Here is a 23,272-nt window from a genome sequence, read left to right as displayed (position 1 = left end):
ATATTATTTCTGCAGCAGTAATAATTCACAAAAATACATTGCTCATCTTTTTTGCAAACTGCTTTTCTGAGAGAAAAATCTGCCAGTTAAGATTTATAATCTTATTATTATCTTAGGATATGTCCAATTATACACATTTTAACTATAAACATATGTTTTAATAATATTGGCTTCAGAAAGTATTTAGACCCCGTTCTCTTTTTTCAATTTCTTTATGTTGCAGATTGATGCTAAAATTGTTTTAATTCTTTTTCTCACTTCATAATGACAAAGTGAAAACAGAATTGGGGTATTTTCTGCCATTCTTGTTTGCAAATCTTCCCAAGCTTTGTCAGGTTGGATAGAGACAGCCATTTTAGGTCTCTCAGGTCATTATGGGTTAATATCAAATGTAGATTAATGGGGGAAAAATTTACAATCGTAGCATTATGCTGCAATATAATAAAAGTGAAAAAAAGTGAAAGGGGTCTGAATTCTTTCTGAAGTTACTGTGTTTATATATATATATTGTATACCACAACACTTGCTTTCAGCTATTACTTATACCTGCTTGTTCTGGTTTTCGAATTGTTGAGTAAAAAGGGAAGTCATTGTTTATGTGTGGTTATTTGACGAAAATGTGAAATTACATAAACAAAAACAGTCACATCTTCAGTACAGATCACTGAGAAATTATGCAATATTTACTTGAAAAATGAATGATTATGATCAAATATATGTAAAATGATTACAAAAACTTTTTGGTACATCTGAAATCAATATATAATACATAAGCAAAGGAAGTAAAATACTGTACCTATTTATTAATAAAAAATATCTTTAAATGTATTTTTAAAAACTGCTCACCTACACTATCTCCATGTGCTTCTGCCTCTTCCTGAAGGCCTTCTTGACATTATTCTGGGTGGTAATCAATACCTACAATTTATTGTCAACCATGGCAGTGGGTGATAGCAATGTATTGCTTGGGTGCACACTTTACTGCAACATGTGGCTTTATGTTATCAACATGTGGTGACTTGCTACAATGGTCAGGAACAACTATATGCTGACAATTGCTTTTAACAACAGAACAGGCAACAGAAAGTAAAACAAAAACTATATCACACAAAACATAAAACATCCTACATAACCCCCCATCCCCAATCCTAAAATTTAACCCGGAAAAACTCATCTCCAACCTATCTAAAATAATAAAGAGAAATGTAAAATAAAAGAAAAACCACCAATAAAGAAATAAAAGAAAAGACTACACATGAGATGTGGGCAGGCTGTCAACATCTTCACGTAAATTGCGGGGCTGCTGGTCCTGTATTGTATTTGATAACATCAGATACAGTGGCTATGCGTGACCATTCATGTGCCCGGGAGAAAATCTGCAAGAGATAGGAATAAGTATTATTGCTTATTCCTTACCTCCTAGACAAAATAAGTACATATTCTAGAGGTTATGGGCATAATAGGTCTTGTTTTTTTTTTATTTTGGGCCTGATTTATTAAAGCTTCCCAAGACTGGAGAAGATACACCTTCATCAGTGAAGCTGGGTGATCCAGCAAAACTGGAATGGATCTGGTTCAGAATTCAAAACCTTTGCTAGCAAATAGCAATTGACTTTTAAAAAATCCATTCCAGGTTTGCTGGGTCACCCAGCTTCACTGATGAAATGTATCCTCTACAGGCTTGAAGAGCTTTAAAAAATCACGCCATTTGCGTTGTTAACTACTTTTTGCCTTTATCACATGTGTATCACTGTGTTTTATGCTCTTACATGTATAACATTTCCATTACTTTACATGCATTTTTGCAAGCAGAAAGGTTAAAAGAAGCTTAAAATTAAAGTAAAAATGGCAGTGATCAAGTTTGCAAGTTGACACACTTCTATGTTTTAGCTGATGTTGCATATATCTATGCAGTCTATATTTTGCAAATGAAGAGTTGATACAGGATAGAATCAGCATCATTAATGCAGAAATAGTGGTCCATTAACAAGAAGCTACTTGTTTTGTAAAACTCTGTGATTAAAACCTGTTATGGAACTATATAAACTATCTGAAAAGAGCTGAGGTTACAGGGGAGTCTGCCTCATTCACGTTTTTTTTCAGCTTCAGTTGCTGAACCCTGTGAGCAATAGGCCTTTTAAGCCAAGAGCTTCTTAAGCTGCTTATGTAAACACAATAAATGCAATTTTTGCAATATTTACTGAATAAAGAAAAGCATTTACAACAGATAAAAAATATATCAGTTTCAGTTAACAATGAAAACTATTTTTTAAATGGTATTCTTGTTGAATAGTACAGTAATATTTAATATTTTTAATGATTCACCAACAATAATGTCTTACCAATATACATATATGTTTTTCTAACATACATCTACCTTACATGAGGACATTATAGAAGAATACAACCCATCCTTTAGCTGGGTTCTTGGTAAGATAAAATTCTAGTTAGGGTTGATCATTGATAAGCAGTGGTCAAGCACTGGTCATTGTATCACACCTTGTGGAATTTAAAGCGTACCTTTATGAAGGGTAAAAATTCTTTTTTTTTTTTAAAAGGGGGTTCTCAGCCACCTACGCGGTCGTGAATAAATGGGAGTGCAAAGCATCCCGTGATACCTAAGTCAGGCATCCCGACAGGCTCTTGGGTGCACCTTCTACGCATGCCCGAGCATCTCAGGAGGAAGGAGACTTTTTGTGCCGATTGGCGGATCTCACTGCGTCTGGGTCGGGTGACGTAGGATGAAGAACCTGTAAGAGAAGACAAAGCGCCCGGAGCGATCGGACTGCCCTGCGGAATTGAAGGTCAGTGTGTTTTTGTTTTGTTTTTTCGTTTTTAATACACTGATCCACACCATATCTGCAGTCCCAACCAGAATAAATGCATTTGTAATAATCAGCCAAGCCATTAAATTGGACCAGACCCCTTGGTCTTTTGTAACTTATTTCCTGAGCTAAGTTTCATGTATTATACCTAATTCTTTGCTATTGCATTGTTATATCTATCTCTCTTTATAGAATTAAATATTGTACTCTTTAATTTTACTTGCAAACTTCTGTGTTATCTCTCTTTGTACACTTAGAATTTAACCCATTAATATTTACATAAACTGTCACAAATTATATCCATGACATCCATGGTTATAGTTTTGTTCTGACTATAATAAATAAAGAAAATTTGTACAATTTACTTGCCTTTTAAAGGCCTGCTCACAAAGTACGACAAAATAACAGAGCAATTGGGTTCAATAACCATTAAAAAATGACAATTGTTTGAATTAGTTTGAATAATGTCTATTAATTTATAACTTACATATAATGATATAAATTTTCCTGAGGGAAGTTGCATATTTTACATATCCTTTTGCTATTAGGAGGATGTCATAGTATTAAGAAGCAGAACAAGTCCCATGTTCCCTTTGTAATGTTATCAGCATTTTTTGCCATATGAAAGGAACCATTCAAATATTACCAATGTGTTCATTCTTACATACTGAACTCAGTGTCACAAATGGTGTCATCATATGTGTTTTCAAACTCCAGATTTTGTGGAGTTCCTTCAACATCCTGTGGTTTTTTAATAAGTTTTTTTAAGCATTTAACTTTTTTAAGATGCCTGAGCAGTCTACGACGCAGTTCTCTGCTTTTTAGAGCATAGATTATAGGGTTGACCATAGAGTTGACCAAGCAAAGAGTACTGATAAAAGCAAAAACAGCTTTTATTTTACTGTCCAGTGGAAAGAATAAGCTGTATGTCATAAGAATGAGAGAAGGTGTCCAGCACACCACAAGTACGGTTAAAACAATGGCTAAGGTTTTGGCTAGCATAACATCCATTCGCATACGACGTTGTCCACGCTCTGCTTGTACGTTGTGTTTCTCCATATCAACCGTATGCTTATGTGCTTTCCATAAGATATGAGTTTACGAAAAAATAATGGAACAGAGAAGGATGAATACAAGAAGAATCCAGCTTCCTAGGTACTTATTGTCAATCAAGGGAAAAAGTTCAGAGCAAACTGAATCAGAATGACAGCAGTTTAAACCCATAAGTGGTAAATATGAGATAATTGTTGTCCCAATCCACATTACAGTCAATGCCTGGAGTGCTCTTTTTTGGGTGACTATTGCCTTATACCTAGATGGTTGGTGAATACAAATGTACCTGTCAAATGCTGTAAGAAGTAAACTTCCAAGGGATGCGGTGAAGGATAAGATGACACCACCAAGTTTAAACAAAAAAACAGAAGGAGTACCTGCTCCATGGAAGACATGAAAGTCAACAAAACTGTAGGAAAAAATAAGACTGGCCAGTAGATCCGCTGAGGCCAGACTGCCGATAAACAGGAAGGATGGTTTTCTTTTGAGATGAGCAGAACTAAAGATCATGGATAGGACCAAACAATTCTCCAAGATACATACAGTTCCTGTGATAATACAAAGGACTGCTATGAAGATTTTCTGTGTGCTGTTGTTCAGAATCAGGTAGCATTGGATGTCTATGCCTTCTGTAGCACATTTTTCAGTATTCGTATTTGCACTAGTATTACAACTATCCATGTTTATTGGTGTCTTTGCCAAGTGTCTCAGGGAATCTACATCAAAAGGACTTGTAATCAACACTAGGAAAAAAACATTATAAATGTTATACATAGAAACTTAACATATCATTACATAACATTTCAATATTTACCTAAATACATTTTCTAGTAGGGAGAAAATTAGAATTAGACAGTCGGGAAGATAAACCAGGGATGCTGATAAGTTGTTTTGCTCAGTAACAAATGCAATAATTTAAATAGAACATAAATTATGGTATCATATAATGTTGGTTTCCCAGCTGTAATTAACCCATAAATAAACATTCATTCCACACATTAATTTCCCTTTTGAAGCACTAGCCCCTAAAAGATTCATACAAGCTTGCAGAAAAATACAATTAAAAATTTAGATCTACATATGTTTGCTGTCTTTGTTCCCATTGAGGACTCATACAATATCATGCTTTTGATTAAGGTTTTCCAGTTGAAAATTATACAGCTTTCACAAAACAAAATATGAAATCTTCCAGTAGGGAAGAGGTAAACTCCATCCATTCAAATTGGTAAAAATTCCTCTATTTTTTTTTGTGGTAAAGGTATTGAAAGAAAATCTACCAAACATGACAAGGATAAAGCCATGTATGGTATACAGATAGTCTTTTAATATGTGACCTATGGGATTCTCAGCCTGGACAGATGGACAAAAGCAAAGAACATTCACACAACAGACAGACAGAGACTGACAAATCAAGAAGCAATAGCCAAAGTCAGTACAGGTCAGAGCATGATCAGTGTTTAAAACCAGTACAGTTTAGATCAGGTTATACAAGATGTTAAGACCAAATGCAAAAACAAACATAGGTTATGAAATGTGAAAGTCCTTGCATTTACACCACATGATATGGGGAAAATACAGATTCCTTTAAACTTTTCTCTAAAAGAATGTATTTTCACAGAAACAAGGTTGCAGTCAGTAAGGAACTTCTAGAAAAGAAACCAAGATGTTCTAAAGTAGAAAGTCAGTTGAAGTAAATTTTGAATTTGGGAAAGTACATACAATTTTTTAAAGCCTTTTAAATCTTGTTTTATTAAATATGAGCGTGTCAAATTTTCTTATCTGGAGTCATTTTTATCTTGTTGAAATATGTTTTTATCTTGCTATTTCCCTTTAAAGGAAACCTCCACAGACCACATTGTAAATACCAATATTGCTTACTGGATTTTCCTGGGGCAAGCTGCAATTCTCCATTTGGCTTCACTGACCTAGATAAAGCATGGAGCTAATAATATCAAAATATCTGCTTTTTTGAGACTGGAGAATGAAAAATGTGCAAAACACAAAACCTAAGTGTCTGTTGTCATATTTTTATTATACCACACTATATTTTTATTCATGCATTTAAAGTGTACAGGTTCTCCTAAAAATATTTGTAGGTAAACAAACTATTAGTAATTTAGGAATCTGATGAATTTAATGATATATTATTATATAGCAAGCAATATACCTTCTAGACGTCCGGTGTTTCCGGTCTCTAGAATAGGTCCTTAAGCTGCTATAAATACAGATACACCTTTGCTTTACCTATGTGTCTAAACTCAGGGCAACATACCTTATACTCCAGAATTATATAAATAAATCCAGGTCATATTTTTCTTTGTAGTCCTCATTCTTTTTGCAGTACTTTAGACACAATAGATCCGGCTTTTTTAACTCTGTGTGTTTTGTTCCTTGCTACCTCCTTCGGTATGAGGTCTCTTGATAAATGGCTCAACATCAGCAAAGTCTCAAGTGTGGGTAGAAGTCTTGCATGATGCCAGCCAGTGGTTGACTCAACAGGAAACATGCTTATTTCCTTCACATAATGATTGACAGAATACAAAAAAAGAGCTACAATAAGAGAACCTAAAAGGCATCTTTAATGCAAATGTCTGGCTAAATACACAGTTAAAATATATACATAGAAGGGATCTGTTTGACTAGGGATTTAGTTTGGCAATGAATACAATCCAGCCAGGTAGCAAGCACTTCTAATCTAAAACACTACATTCAAATTAAAAATTACTGTGGGGCATACAAGTAAATATTCTTACCTTACTTTTAACTTCTACCTCTGTTGCCTAGACAAGGCAGATGTGACCCTCCTATCTGCAAGATCCTGGGACTGCTAAATACCTCAAACCACAGACCAGCACAATGTAGAGCATTCTCCTCTGAGATATGGACTACTTTGCATTCCCTGGGAAGCTAGAATAAAGTATGTGTATTTACTAACTTTTTGTCCTTTTGCTGTACCTGAACCCAGCTTGAAAATAATATTTTAACTTTAACACTGTATAACTATTTTTTCTAAAATAAGACATTTTTAAAATTCTATTTATATCATCTGTACCTGGAATCAGCAATGGCAGGTGCTCTTCAGGCATGACACTTTGTCATCCTGCCCATTGCCTGTGAGCCTAGCCTATAGTTTATATGCCCCATAGGGTATGCCATTGCATTGACTAAACTCACAGTAATCTAGGTCTGAGCAGCACTGACCTGATCACTGCTCACTTCCAGAAGGAAAGTCTTTTGTGGGGGTTGGTTTTGGAGGTAGGGAGAGGCTGGTTGCAGGAGGTAGGGGAGGAATAAAGCAAGAGGGTCAACATGAAAGCCAAGAAAATAGCACTTAGGAAATTAGTAGTCAGAAAAAATTTACTTTAGAATGAAGATAAAGATCAGTAACATTTTGGAAGCTGTGCACATCAAAAAAACAAAATCTCAATATTTGTGTCTTTAAGCTTTTGCTCCTTAATAATTCTGATACCAATGCAGGTGCTCCTGCCATGGAAAAAAAAAATGTTCCAACTGTTGTGGTCTCTACACTTTACATTATGTGACCGTCCTGCCATTAGAAACTTCATTTTTTGAAGATGGAAAACACTTTTAACATCATTAATTTGTACTGAGAGAAAGATGATGTTCTTGTTCTCACCAATCACTTCAGCAGTTTCCAGAACCACATCAAAAAGCAAAAGAATGACATTGCTGTTTATGCTGTAAATAGAAGGCTTACAGAGGTAACCATAGCACAGTCACATATTGTAACATCTCAAAAATTCCAAATATGTATAATGTGTAATATAATTTTACCATTACTAAATCAATATTTTTAAGATTTTTGAATCAATATTAGACATGCATACAGAGTTACTGATTCATCTCAGTAAAATAAATACAATGGATATAGTAAAAGAGAAATGAATGGACACAGGAGCAAAGGCCCATACCTACTACAGCTGTAGTAGGTTAAAACACATTGCTTTGCACTTTGCTATGCACATGCCATGGGGCAGATTTTTAATTTGCATGGGCCCTACGTATTGAGCTTGATTTATTAAAGCTCTCCAAGGCTGGAGAGGATACACTTTCATCAGTGAAGCTGGGTGAACCAGCAAACCTGTAATTTCCTAAAATCATTTGCTATTTGTTAGCAAATGTTTCAATCCTGGACTAGATACATTCTAGGTTTTTTGGATTGCCCAGCTTCACGGATAAAAGTGTATTTTCTCTAGCCTTAGATTGCTTTAATAGTGCATGCTGTGCTTTTGAAAGTACAGGTACCCATAACAGTTTTAAGGTGCATTTGCGGTTCAAGGAACCTCAAGCCACCAACAAGAGAACCCTGGTTAGAAAGATTAGAGTTGAGAACATTCACCTATGATGCAACTACTCCTTTGGACAGATATTTATAAACAGTAATTTCCCCTCACCCAAGCCCCCTTCTACTAGTCTAATACTAACCTGTTTCTGATACAAAGAATTGTTGTTGACAAAACTAACTCGAGTGTCAAATTCCTTAGCTTGTCCCAATATTGAAGAGGGAGTCTGGACTTTGGGCTTGTACTACAGAGCTTTTCATAGAAATGAATCACCACATCCATAGCTACAATATTAATTCCCTTACGCCTTACATTCCTGTCAAGCTTGGGGAGATCGAGCCTCTAGGGGGTGCTATGGCATGCACAGAAATGGTGTGAGCCCTGAGAAGGGCCAAGGCACAGAATCCAAGCAACAACCAGATAGTCTCCAGAGCCTCTAGTGGTGAGGATGTTATGCTGATGGCTACTGCCAGGTTGCAGTCTTTGGGCACATCGGTGTGGCGGGATGATGCATGGTACCGAATCACTGGAGAGAGGCACCTGCATTTTAGCGAGGAAAAGGTTAATGTGACAATTCCAGAATCAAATAAAAATGACCAAGGAAAAGATATTTACCATAAGCCCCAGCTACTAAACTTTTTAGGATTGGCTTCTTGTCAGTTTTGGGATCCCTAGCTTGCCTGTTATCCCCGGGGATGGCCAAATGGAGACAATATAAGACACTATAAGAATTTTACCCTTCTTTGACATTAACTTTAATGACAAAGTGTACAATACCCAACATATTGTTGTTACCACCTTTTTATAGCTTCATATGTTATTTAAGTTAATCATAATTGCTTGCAAAAGTTTTATGTGTGTTTTGCATTTTTGTGACACATAAGGATAATACAAGTGCAGCACAGTACAATAACATAAATGGCACCACTGTTAAATGTGTGCCTACAGACACTAGTGGTGGGAATACACAAATGGTATGATGATAGCAATGTACTTGAATTGTAATGTATGTATATCGTGTCGTGCAGGTTTTCCCACACATCAATCAAGAGCTTGTATGTGGGGAAAAGATAAGCCACAATAGTACACAAGCGGTGCTAACCACACTTTTAAAACATTTTAGGACAAATTCATCAGCTATATTATTTTTGGTTATAATGAGCTCAATTCATAAAGATGGCCAAATGTTATTATGTGTGCTCAAAATTCACATGTACATAAATTTGATAGAAAATTGTTGCAAAAGGGTGCAAGTTGTGTGAATCATGTGTAAAAACATTTATAAATAAATCTTAAGGTTCTTTATTTTTAACCACGGGACTGTAATTGTCAGGTTCCCAAGTTCACACACTTTTTACACCATCTCTTCCTCGCTGGTTACATGAGCAAGACATTGACAGCAATGCTGCAAAGTGCCATTCTCCAGCAATAAAGTTATAATAAGTGACCCTTATACTGGTGAGTTGTCACCAGGATCAAAAATTTGCTAGATTTCTTATTAGAGATTAATACGGATGATAATTTTTTTACTTTATAACATAAAATCATTATCTGAAAAAAGAATAGGTCTCCAAGTTGCACTCCCCTGCAATGAAGTCTTGCTGAATTTTGAATCTTGCCATTTAGAGTAAGTCATCTCTAAAATGACGTTTCCTGTTTTCTCCCACAGGCAGTGTTTTGCCATCTGCATACTGGTAGATGTTTTATATTGACAGTTGGCCAGGTGGTGACATCTCTAGAAAATAGACTAGACCATAAAACTGATATTAACCAGTTTAATGAGGATAAATCTCCAATGTGTTTTAAATATTTGAGCCCATTGTATTCATGGTCACACACCATATTTACATGTGCTCAAATTGGCATGTGCTATAACCTTGTATTTTGTTCTCAGGAGATCTGTGTACATTGTTGATTGCAGAAGAACTCATTTCTTGTTTACTCACTATAATTTCCCTGTCTTCCTTTTAGATGGGATAATCTTGACTATGAACAACCACCTCCGTTACGGCATAGAAAAAACTGTTTGTGAGTTTGTCTCCTTAGGCGATTTGAGGAGAGGTGTATATGGATCAGGTATTATAAATGTTTATATACACTGTACATGTATTATATTAAAATTGGCATGTTCTCTAACCTGGTTGTATTTTGCTCTTAGCTCTGAGCATCTACTCAACATCATTTCTCTGTCTTCCCTTGGACAACCATGTCCTCTCCGGGCATAGAAAATGTGTGAATGTGTGTGAGTTTGTTTAGGCAATTTAAGAAATTATATATATATATATATATATATATATATATATATATATATATATATATACATGTACACCTATATATGTAAATATATGTATATGTCACAGTGAGCACTACAATTCATGAGGATGGCTGTGGACCAGTTCAGCACAGCCCATGGTCCGGTATCAGACTGTGGGAACCCTTGATCTGAGTTTGTAATCAGTAGGTTGCACTTTGCTTTGACAAGACAGGGATTAAACACTCTGAAAGTGTCCCAAGGAGAGTGAGACCCTTTACTCTTTCAACTACTGTTGAGTGGTTGACAAAGCAGGTCATGTGGACTTAAGAGTGATCCCTGTGAAACCCAAGCTTCTTGTTTTTTTGTGGCTATATCTAAGATAAAAAGTTCTGTGTGGTGTTTCTAGATGCTGTGTCCCACCTAGTGGCTGCTTCTCAAGAAGTCATAGCGGCCCCATTTGAGTTTGGAGTATTCCAACTATTTTCACCTTCTGTCCTACCTACCAAGTTCACATAAAACTTGCAAACCAACATCCTAGTCTAGACCTGGATGTATTTATAGATGTAAGAATACATAGGTGTTACACTCCTAGGACAAGGTATTGATTGGAGGAAGTCTTCTAAACCCCCTTTGGTGGAAGTACTCTGGAGATCTATGAACTGCAGGACAGTAGATATTAAAGTTCCAACTTAGCAGGGGTTCAGACTCAGCTATTGAGCAGGTGCAGTCACTGTTGGTGGATGTAATTGTTACAGGGTAGAAGGTCATTGAAAAAAAACACCATATTTAAAATTTTTCCTGGGAACTACTGGAGATCTATTACAGAGATTTATGCACATTTCCTGTTCTACTGGCAACGTTTTACATCATACATGAACTAAAGGCAACTTTCCAACAGCAACACAAACAATAACTATATAGAGGTTCAAATTTATCCTGACTGTATCCAAAAGTTTCTGGCATGACATATGCTTTCATCTCTCTGACAAAAATGTTTTAAAATATCAGGAAAGTAGCATAGGTTTGTCTAAGTTATACTATAATGTAAAGTCTTTTTGTATACTATGCTTAAGACCATATCCTATGTAGGGCACTATGTTTGTATCATATAATATATGAACATGCTAGCAATAAGCATCATGCATGTTTCCAGATTTCTATGTTAGCCTCCATATATGGGAAATATTTTAAAAGCAACGGGCCAGAATGAGAACGAGCTGGTGGAAGCCACAAGCAGAAGTGAAAAACTGATGAACAGATATGGTATATTAATATTAGTTTTAGTGTTGTCTTTACTATAGTAACAATTATTAGATATTATGTAGATATTATGTTGTTAAAAAAGAACATAAATAAATTATTTGACAGTCAGGTAACTATAATAGATAATTTTGCCTAATTCCTTTTGGACAAGGCAGTCTGGGTATGGAAGCTATTTATACAATTATACCATAGATTGTAGATTAGGTGTTAATTTTTAGAGTGAACATATTTTCATAGGAAGAACATATTAGGTTTAAGTCTCTAATGACATCCCTAAATCCTGGAGGATAAACGCGAAATGTTTGGAGCGTTCTATAATCCTTGGATTGTAATGATTATTAAAAGTGTTACAACAGAGATTTGTTGACTAGAAGTAAATACTATATTGTAAAACTTATGTTTTTATATAACAATTGAAGTGTGAAGAACATAGGTGTATGTGCCTTAAAAGCCCCTTGTTTTTGTTAGGAAAAAGTGTTATGCCTAAAGCCTTGTCCCTGGTCTGGTATATAGCAAAATTCTGCAAACATTTACTAAAGATCTATTAATCACTGTATATTAAATCACAATATTTAGATAACATGCTTAGGAGATGTCTTCAAACTATAAGTAGTGTTTTTTTACTATAATTTTCTGCCAGAACTGTATCCAGGTATAAAGGAAGGGGTGACCAGGAAAAGTAGGGCAGTGATGTTCTGCACCAACCTCTAACTGTATCATATCAGGCTGCTTTGCTTCCTTTATTATTGGAGTCCCAATATTAAGAACAGGACCTCCTCTGCACATCTGCTCCCCCCCCCCCCCACCTTCCCAAAAAGGTTTTGGGCGTTTTTAGGGGGGAATTTAGGGTGGAATTTGAACATACCCTTAATAAAAAGGTGACCAACCTTTGTAAGAACATCTAGGAACATTCAACTGTCTAATGATACTGACAGAAAGTAAAAGAAGTGTGCTGAACATGTTTTAGAGAGAAAATATCATATGGCAGAATAAATAAAAAGACACCGTTGTGGAAATTTTACGTTGATGTGGAAATTTACTTTCAGCCACAAAACTAATTCAGTGGAAAGAGGTTGCTGATCATACACATACTTACATGACCATCTGTATTACTGTACATGGTAAAATGTACATATATAATGAATTATTATGATATTCTGTCAATGATAGAGATGGTAATTACTACATATCTGCTTATTAATTTATTTAGTCTTACACCCAAGATGTTGTCTTAGATAATCTGTGCCAGGCGTACTCTTTATTTCCTGTTTATATGACACATAAAATGTGTGGTGAAGAGATGTGATTTTTTTTTTACTTCCTGTCTATCTGAATTTTAAAATTTAAAAAGTATCCATACAATCACTATTTGCATAGCATTTTACCTTAGTTGCTGTTCGTAAAATGTTGCTGCTTGTCACCTGCAGCTGCAAGAAGGATCCAGCTGTTCTCCAGTCTTATTGTGTCATTTCACTTTAAAGTATATTTTTGTTATTGTTTAGTGAGTCAGCATTTGGATTCTTTGAAGTCTTGGATTCACAAACAACAAGTTCTCCCACCCTCAGAATTCTTGACCCCCCTGGGGGGTACAGCCGGTACATCGCGTGGGGGCCTATGTTGTATTTTTTTTAATTTTGCAAGTCTGTTTAGTTTCAAAAATAAAAAGGCACGTGGGTCACAGGGTACTTGACAGCGGTCAACAGTTTATGTCGTAAGAGACATTCATAAAGGCCGCCCTGGGAGAGCAGTCATGTGGTCTACAAGGGTATTCCCTGCTCGGTGGGAAGTGGCGAGGAGGAGGGGGCGCAGTGAGAAAATAGTCATCAGCCAGAAAACAAATACATCAGGTAGTCGCCACATTCTGAGACACCGTGAATTCAGGAAAGCGGACTAGGTATTCAGTATTGAGTCTGATCAAGCAAAACAGATAAATTTTAATTCAGTTTCGCCAGGAAAAAGGCCAGGAAAGCACCTTTGTTCGGCAGATAATAAATGCTATTGTAAACGTCTTTTACTATTATGAATATATTACTTTATTATTGCATTTTTTCCTATACATACTTATCTAAATGTATCAATGTAATCTATGATTGTTAGCACTGTAAAATTGTATGTTTTAATGCAGCTTGTATGATATCAGCATAAATATTTTAGTATAGAAAATGGAAGGGAACAGAAAATGGTCTACCATGGCGTGAGACTACTGACTATGTGGAAAGAGTATTGCTGCTGAGAATTTTTAATGCAACATTAATAAAGGCTCTATTTATAAAACAAGGAATCAGACATTCCTTCAAACAACCACTCGTGGGAATCTTTCCGGTCTATGTGTTTCAATGGCAGTAATTGATTCCCACCAAATAATGTGTGAGGGAATGTCAGATTCCCTGTTTGATAAATAGAGCCCTATGTTTACAGATTCATGTTTTGCCTAAAGTTTAATTGATATTTAGCATTGGCTCTTAAAATTGCTAGAAACTTTTATTACAGTGTTATCTCTTAATCTATGTCAGTTTTGACATCAGTCCATATTATATATGTGACATTATTTGCAACCTGCAAAGGTACAAATCTAGCCCTTAACCCGAGTATTCTGTCTATTTACTTTTTTACCATATAGATTCAAGAACAAACTGCACAAAAATATCTCAACTGTCCAGCCTATTCTCCTTTGCTGTGTCCCAGTCTCCATTCAGAAGAGAATGGTGCCAACCCCAATAGCAAGCTGTTCTCACTACTGCTCTGAACAAGCTCTAACAGTCTAAACCAATGATTCCTCCAGGGGTTCTAGGGGTACCTTTAGAAATGAGGAAAGAACAGTTTGTGACTCTCAGGTCAGTTTATTACATACCAATGATATTTTTGGTTATGTCTAATGATCTAGCCTTTCCACTGGCCAGCAACGTAGGAGACATTGTTCCTATTGACCACCATACTAATGTACTGTGAGCTGGGAAAATATTAATTATAGCAGGGGTTCCCTAAAGACCTGATAGTTATTTCAAGGGGTCCCACTTGTTAAAAAGGACAGGAAACCCTGTCTAATCACAGGCTTGGGTTAGAGCGGTGTATTGATGTAAATGCAGAAAAGAAAAGTCAGTCACCCACCTTGATACATTGTCTGGACGAGCTGTGGATTAGTACTGAAAAGGAAACAATTAAAAACCTGGTTAAGGTTATGTCTACTTTCAATAACTATTAACAATAACTGATGAAATTAATATTTCAAAATAAAAGATGTTTTCACTTACAAAAATCATTTACAAATAAACATTTTCTCCCGTTACCACACTTCTGGTATTGGCATCAAACTTCTTTTTTGTTCATCTTTTTTATATAAAAGATGAAGTTCAGAGATTTCTAAAACTTTCACTTCCTAATAAATGTGTAACTAAACCAATATTGTCCATTTTGGGAGCAGGCGTGCTTGTGAGATAGCCCATTCTCCCTAAAGCGGAACTATAGTTCCATTAAAAAAATTGCGAGCAGGCAGGATTTTTATTTTTATTGCCTTCTGCAATGGTCACAACTTTTTATTCTTAAGGTTTTGTTCTGCTTTAAAAATGTCTAAAACTAAAAACAAAAGTGTAAAATAATGCTGCTTGCCAACCCTTAGATAAAGTGACTTTCCTAGTTTCCTTATTTCAAGGACATTTTTAGTAAATAAGGAAAATACCTATTCTAAAGCTGCATACACACCTGCAATTTTTCTCGTTGGAAAGGATCTTTCACGATCCTTTCCAACGAGAAAAGACTGCACGATGCATGAACGATGCTGTACATACAGCACCGTTCATGCTCTATGGAGAGGGGAGGGGGAGAGCGACGGAGCGGCACCCTGCTGCGCGCTCTCCCCTTCCCTTTCATTAGGATCGGTCGTCGTCCATCGTCCATGGATCCGCCAGGACGGTCGTCGGACGATGGACGACGACCGACTGTACACACGGCAGATTTTCGCCCGATAATTGGCCGATACCGATTATCGGGCGAGAAAAATTTGCCGTGTGTACGCAGCTTTACTAGAAATGCAGTGTTCTTGTTACTTTTTTGAAATGTAAGGACAACGCAAACAAAGTTATCTCTCTCTTGTAAACTACCAGTCGCATCAATATGCAATGTAATGGGGATGAACAATGGGAGACTTGTTTGAAGTCCAGCTGTGTGACAGCTATGGCTTAAGTAACATGGGTGCTCTTCAAATACCATGGAGGGTGATTGTAGACACAAAGAAACAGGAGGTGTGTTATTCATTGCATCAACCGGTAAATATAAAGAGGAAACACCTAAAATAGGAACTAAAAACAAAGTTCTGAAACAAAGTAAAAACAAAGTATTGTTCATTGATTATAATGATTGGTTTAATGTAAAAACTGTATTTTTATGTGATTATTTACCTATAATGTGGTTATTATTTTTAAAGAAAACAAATGCATGACTTACGAGAATATATATGCCTAAAAAGTCCCTTGAATCACTTTCATGTTTTTCTCAAGATTGCTTAACCATACATTTTTTTTATTGTTTTGCTTAGCTAATGGTCTGCTTAACAATGGGTAGTAGGATGTATTGCAATGTACATCAGACTTTTAGGCTGAAATTTACACAGGTTTGTACACTGTCAATCTTCTTTTTTTATGTTATTAAACAGACACACAATTTCTTTAAAACTACTGACATTGTATGACATATTTTTAAAAACAAAATTTTATTGAGTTTTTAGAAAATATAACAATACAGAATAAAATGCAAGAGAATACAAATATCTTGAAATTGATAACTGAAGAACATAACAAAATATACCAGTGTAAAAAACAAAATCTCAATTACAGATCTCAAATCCAATACAGAACTAAGATATCATAATATTAAGTAACATTTTTAATGAACCCCCCAAATTGTCAATATTCTGTTGCAGAGTATGCTGTAATCAGGAACTATGTGAACTAACGCATTGCATTATAATGGTTTGGCTGACTGCCTCCAATGTTTTGGTTACTCAATAGAGTGGGACTTCCTCTATGGTTTTCCACCCCTGGTTCTTTAGAATTACTCATACGTTTCCCTTGTGGGTTTAACTGCTATCATTCAGAGGACAATTAGAACTATTACAAATTATTTTTTTTAAATGGGGAATAAACAGTGCAGTTTTTCTCAAGCATTTCAACATGGGGGAAACCTTGAAATAATTTTCAGGTCTTGGGAACCCCTGACAATAACTACTATATCCACAGCTCACAGTACATTTGTATGATTGTCGGTAGGAAGAATGCCTCCTACATTTCTGGCCAGTAGAAAAAGTACCAACCTCACAGATAGCCAAAACCATCTTTGGTGTCAGTAGTAACTGCCTGGTGAGGCACACATTGCCTATTTCTCAAGGAAACCCCAGCAACCACTGGAGTAGCCCTAGGGATACACAGAACTCTGGTTGAATTGGATTGTAGGTACAGAATTATTAAATTTATGGCTGGGGAGATTTTACTTTATTGCTTCATCTTTGTACATAAATATGAATAGGGTTTATTGAAGAGTTATTTCAAGTGAACATTAAGGAAAACATTTTGTCACCATCAGCCGCATAATTCTCCAAATCTGTGCCACTGAAATATAGAATTTACAAGCCATTAATCCTTCTCTGCCTTTCCCTTGCCAAAAAAAATGTTTAGTTTCCACACTATGCACATCTCCTCCAAGTGGAATGTGACTAAATCACATTACAAAGGGAGCTGTAGCCGTTCAACCTCATAGACATCTAATTAAAATGTAAATCAGCAAGATCATCTAATCTGGAGGATTTCTGAGGTCAATAAGCCTAAATTTAAGGTAAGTGGTCAGATTTGTAGAGGATGTAAGAAAAGTATGCACAAAATGTTAGCATTGGTTTCAGAATGTCTAATGTGTTGGCCAAAAATAAAAAGGTTACAAGATGGACACATACCATACAACTAACATATCATGCTTAAAGTGCCACATTCTTGTGACAGGCCTCCGTGGGATAAAAGTATAGTAATGAAGTCCATTAAATAAATGTTGCTGAAATGTGTGGACAAGGGGACAATTGTTACAATACTTAGGCAAGTTGAAGAGCTTAACAATGCATGGGCAACAAGAGGCCGATTGTTTAATTTTAAGGGTAACAAACAAGCAATTTTGACAAACAACAATATGCAGGCAACTAATAGCCCAATATGAGAATCTGCAGACAACAAATAGGTAATTGCAATATATATATATATATATATATATATATATATATATATATATATATATATATATATATACACAGTATATATCAGGAGAAGAATGAAGCTGAGTGTCTGGATGTTCACTAATCTTGCTGGTTAGCTGGAATCTTCCTTCCAAACCTTGCAAGGTTTCACCCATGCAGATCATGTGACATAATTTTAAAAGGTGGTTTTATGATAAACATTCCTTTATTAATGTTAGGTTTGGGTAGGTTTTTTTAATGGATGTACTGCTTGTTTCCTATTCTGTTGCCTTGGCTTGGACTTTTAATATCATTTATTTTTTAAGCTTTACATTTTGGATAGTGTAGAAGTAGTCTCAGATACCGTCAAACCAATCATTAGGGTACTAAGGATATTCAACAAAAATTGTGGTTGGTATAAAATCAGAATGCTCACTCAGAATACTTTTGGAGCCTAAATTAAGAACCTTGCAGGTTTACCGGATTCTGCCTGCCAGTTGTGGTTGGTAACTTACTCTTTCTGCATCCTGTATTACATTTGAAATTCATAGCTGGTTTCAAACTGATTATTAATTGTGAAAAAAATCGCAAAAGGCTAAAACTTTGTCACCTTGACACACAAGTCCTCAGTAAATTTCAGGAAGTGAGCTATAAACTTGTTTCCTGTTTGTGCAGTACACCAGCTGTCCTCTGTCATATTTTTCCCTCCATATCGCAGAGGTGATAGAGATGAGAGGAAGGCTTTGGGTTTCTTGTTCCATATTTTTTGGAATTATCCTAGGACAGTAGGTAGAATGTCACCCTTACAAGATAGCCAGTAAAGATTACAGTGGGGAAGGCATTTTCGTTGAGTTAGATCTTACACTTGTTTTTTACTAATTTTTGGGTGGTGAATCCAGAAATGACCCCAGTTTTTTGCTATCACATTATCACATCCAGTTTTTTCGATACAGGGTACCCTCCAATTTTCTCAAAATACACACTCAAATACATACAAATTTTACATACAATGAAAAAATAATGAAACAACTTGAATGTACTGTTGTTTTAAATTTCTTTTTGTTTATACAAAGGATTTATTGTTACTCCATGACTATTTTTTACAGTAAAACATTTGAAAATGAATCAGGTAAGCAGTTAAGGTAACAATTTACGCTTATAGCTTTTTCTGGAGTGTTCAGTGTTAGGACAATCCCCCTGGATATGCATCATATGTACATCCCATCTACCCTGACACCGTCCTTCCATAACCTTCAAATCTTGGTGGAATCGTTCACCGTGCTCATCACTGACTGCACCAAGGTTTTCTGGGAAGTTAGAAAGATGGCTATGTAGAAAATGCACCTTGATGCTCATATTGCAACAAAGCATTTTGTAGCTCTCTAAGAGTTTCTGGACAATTTATGTGTAATTATTTGCTTTTGTGTTTCCAAGAAAGTCCTTGACGGTGGCTATGAATGATAAGCAAGTATTCTTTTCGGCTTCTGACATTGTCCTAATGAAATGTTCATTTTGAACCGGCCTTTATTTTTTCAAATGACAGGCTAGAAAATGCCAAAATGAGGTACTTGAAAGAGTCTCCTTCAGTTGGCAAAGCTTTAATGAACTGCTTCATCAGACCCAGTTTCATGTGCAGAGGCGGGAATATAATATTCTTTCTATTAACAAGTGGCTCATGTAGAATGTTTGGATCACCGGGTTTGTCCCACATGCACAAATAACAGGGATACTTGGTGTATTCGTGTTGCTGACCATGAAGGAAGCATACCATTTTAAGGTCAACACAGATGACCCAATTGTGTTGGTGATATTGCAACAACTCAATGACTCTCTTTATGTCTGCATATTCTTCACAAAGAGAAACTAAATGGCCAATTAAAACTGACCCAAATATATTGCCATATATATTTTGTGAAGGAGGACACACAGGAGGACTCCACTTTGAGCTGTTGATGAATAGTTGCCATTCAGTTGAGTTATTGATTGGAATTCCCAATTCCTCCATTAAACCAGGTATGTTATGGCAATACACAAAGCCACTGTCAGTTCTAAAGTACTGCAGAATGCAATTTCTCTAGTTTGAAAGTACAATACCTTCGTTCCTTTTTCAAGTAGGTTTTTCTCACAGAGTCTTGATGCTAGGAATTCTGAAGCCTTCTTCGATAGTCCCAAATCACGTTCTAAATCACTCAACCCATGCTGATCAAATCCCTTATGAACACAGTCCTATTCAATTTCAAACTCTTTATCATTGTTGTTACCTAGTTCATCCCCATAATCGTGTTCTTCAAGAGAGGGTAGTGTAACGAAAACCGGCACTGGGATTTCATCTGAATGAGCCACTGGGTGTATAGCTGATGGTAGACTAGGATACTCTATGCTACATTTATTTTTCTTGTTATATCCTGAAGTTTTCACTGTACAAAAGTAACAGTCACTGAAATGATCTCCTGGCTCTCGCCAAACCATAGGTACACCAAATTACATCTTATCATGTGTTCCTTTTGTCCACATCCGTAAACCCTCGACACACTGTTTGCACACCTTATGAGGAGCCCAAGACTTATCTTGATCACCAAGTTTAACTAAATATGTGTGTAAAGTAGAAAAATAAATTTTGCTTTTTCACTGCGTGGAGCAATGCACAATCTCTGACCACACTGTCTTGCGTTTAAATTATTAGTCTATACAAATCCATGCTACAGTAATCGCATTATTATAAGCGGTAGAGAAAAAACCTGACATGATAGAAGAAAACTAACTGCGCTTTCAGAATCAGCATACCTACTTTAGTGTAAATAAGCTTAGTAGTTAACACAAAATTTGTTCAAAAACTTTCCACAGCGTTATTGGTGTATTTTAAACCGACCTGAATGTCAAAAATGTAGATTGCTCAAGGAACCCCTTGCGACCTCTGGAGGAACCTAGGATTCCATGGAAGTCTGAGAAACTCTGTCCTTAGATATAAGGAGTTTTGAAAATCCTTATATTTATATACTTATAGATATATATATATACTTATAGAAATTTTTGATTTCTAAAAAATGTATGAAAGCTACCCTACCGGACAAATTTTTTTTTGCTATGCCACAAAACCACACCTTTGAAATGCAACAAAAGATATTGTTTTACCTAATAAATGTGGCTAAGGTCTAAATCCCCTTGTGCTGGAAGAAAAGTGCCCTAACCTTGGTTAGTTAATGTATCTAGAAAATTATTTACATTATGTTAATGGAGGATCTGACTTCCTGCCACATGTGGTTTTCTGGCAGAATTCCAAAATTTTGGCATAATCATTTCAGGTTAAACATTCTTTATTTTTCAAAAATGTCAGAATAAACATAATACTATTAACAAAACAGTGGAAAAAAGGGGAGGGAAGGAAATACAAGAACATCACAAGGAGTATATCACATAGTCTAATACAAATCTGTGGATAATTAAAGTAGAACATCAGTATCAGTAACATAAGATCTGAACATATACTGACCAAAGGGACCAGTAGCATGTAAAAACATAAAACAGATCATAATAATATCACAGATATCTAATCAGAAACAGCCGGGTCCAGGTTGCACTTAAACTCTGGTGTTTTCCTATAATATATCCAGCTACCCTACACAGCACTGTATTTGTCTTGGGTATCCCGCAAACTAGCCATGAGGTCTTCTATCATCATATTGTCGTTCACCCAATGGAGCCAAAGACCTACAGTTGGGGTGACCGTTGATTTCCAATAAAGTGGAATACAAAAGTTGGCAGCAATAATAAGGTATCTAATAATGGAACCCTTGTAGGCCTTGTAGACCACAATTGTATTGTGGTGCAGAAGAAAAAAAACTTTATCTGATGGTATAGTATATGTTGTGACTCTTTGAATAAAGGCTTCCACTTGTTCCCAAAAAGAGCAAAGTAATGGGCAGGACCAGAAAATATATAGCATACTACCCTTCTTCTGGTCACTCCACCAGCACCTGTCAGTTACCTTGGGAAAAAAGCTGTGTAACTTCCTCGGGGTCCTGTACCATCTAGACATTATTTTAAAACTCAATTCCTGATATCTACTACTGATAGAAGATTTATGAACCAACGTGAGTATTTTGGCTTTCTGTTCGGCGTCAATGGGGTTCCCAAGTTCTGCCTCCCATGCTTGGAGGTAGGTAGGTGAAAAGTTGTCAGGGGCAAAGTTGAGCTCAGAGTATTACAAGAAGTAGGAGTGTTGAGTCAAGCTGAACCCAACTCATACCAGCTCAAACATCATTTTTGTGCGAATGTTCCTATACTCTGAAGGAAGGGATTTAAGGAAGTGTAGAAGTTGTAGTGATTTCCAGAAATCCAGTTTGTATATGAAAGTTTCAGCCGCCAACATCTCCCTAGTTACCCATTGACCCTGATGAAAAAAATGCTCCACCCACTGCACCCCCTGTTCCTGCAACCTGCAAAATTTCCTATCTTCCAGTCCTGGGGGGAAAGATGGACTTCCTAGAATTGGTATCAATGGTGATGGCAAAGGTGACATTTTTAATTGAAACAAGGGTTTCTGACATGCCTTCCAGATGGCAAAAATTAATGGATGAGCTCTTAACCCCCCCAGCGGTAATCCCGAGTATGACTCGGATTTAGTGTACCACTCAGGGTAGCTTTAAACTGAAAAAAAAACACTTATTTTGTTCTGTCGGTGTCCCCCGGCATCCTGCTGGTCTCGCAGGTCCTGGGAACAAGTCCATTCTCCTCAATCTCCAGCCACATAATGCAGCTGCAGGTTGAGGTAATGTTGACAGCCTCGGGATAGCCTTGAGAGGAGTGGAAGTAAATGATTGTTCAAATCTGACCCATTGTCTATCCCTGGCATGTCTCAACCAATCTAAAATCTGAACCATAAGATCTGCCATGTAGTACAAAGATAGGTTGGGAACTCCCCTCCCTTTTAGTCCTAAACAGTAGGCTTCTACTGAGGCAGTGGCCCTTTTCACCCCAAATAAACCAAAATATCTTGGAATGCAAGGATTTGAACAATGAGGTAGATATAAAAACCAGCAAGGATTGTAAGAGGTATAAGATTCTCAGTAGAATGTTTATTTTAGTGACCTGTATGTGGCCAAACAATGAAAGAGTTATGGAGGACCATCTTTCAAGGTCTTTCGTGACGATTGCAAGTCACCAAAAGCCTTCCTCATTTATCACCATATTCATTATAGGATCTGCAACACAAGACATTAAGACGATAATAAGAGCTGCTTTAGCTTTACCCAAATACAGAGAGGCTAACTTTTGCCGTTACAGGGTCAGTTCTGGTCCCACCTGTTTGTATAGAGTACGCTAGTGTACCACCTCGAACTCTTGTAGATGTTTAAGCATAGGAGAA

The 23,272-nt window shown here is 36.3% G+C and overlaps 1 protein-coding gene and 1 long non-coding RNA gene across 2 annotated transcripts; one reads left to right on the top strand and one right to left on the bottom strand.

Annotated features, from left to right (window-relative positions):
• Positions 1 to 2,077: 2,077 nt before the first annotated feature.
• LOC140336361 (uncharacterized) lies at positions 2,078 to 15,081 on the top strand. The gene is made up of 3 exons (XR_011921876.1): positions 2,078 to 2,804; positions 10,154 to 10,258; positions 14,320 to 15,081. It is a non-coding gene; the product is annotated as an uncharacterized lncRNA (long non-coding RNA).
• Positions 2,539 to 6,299, bottom strand: CNR2 (cannabinoid receptor 2). The gene is given in 2 exon segments (XM_072419385.1): positions 2,539 to 4,621; positions 6,151 to 6,299. A coding segment is annotated over 1 exon segment (1,074 nt). The 5' UTR covers positions 4,560 to 4,621; positions 6,151 to 6,299; the 3' UTR covers positions 2,539 to 3,485.
• Positions 15,082 to 23,272: the final 8,191 nt, after the last annotated feature.

This window comes from Pyxicephalus adspersus, chromosome 1, assembly GCF_032062135.1.
Source record: "Pyxicephalus adspersus chromosome 1, UCB_Pads_2.0, whole genome shotgun sequence".
NCBI lineage: Eukaryota > Metazoa > Chordata > Amphibia > Anura > Pyxicephalidae > Pyxicephalus > Pyxicephalus adspersus.
The sequence above is the reverse complement of the archived record's forward strand: the minus strand, read 5'-3'. Positions and strand labels throughout refer to the sequence as shown.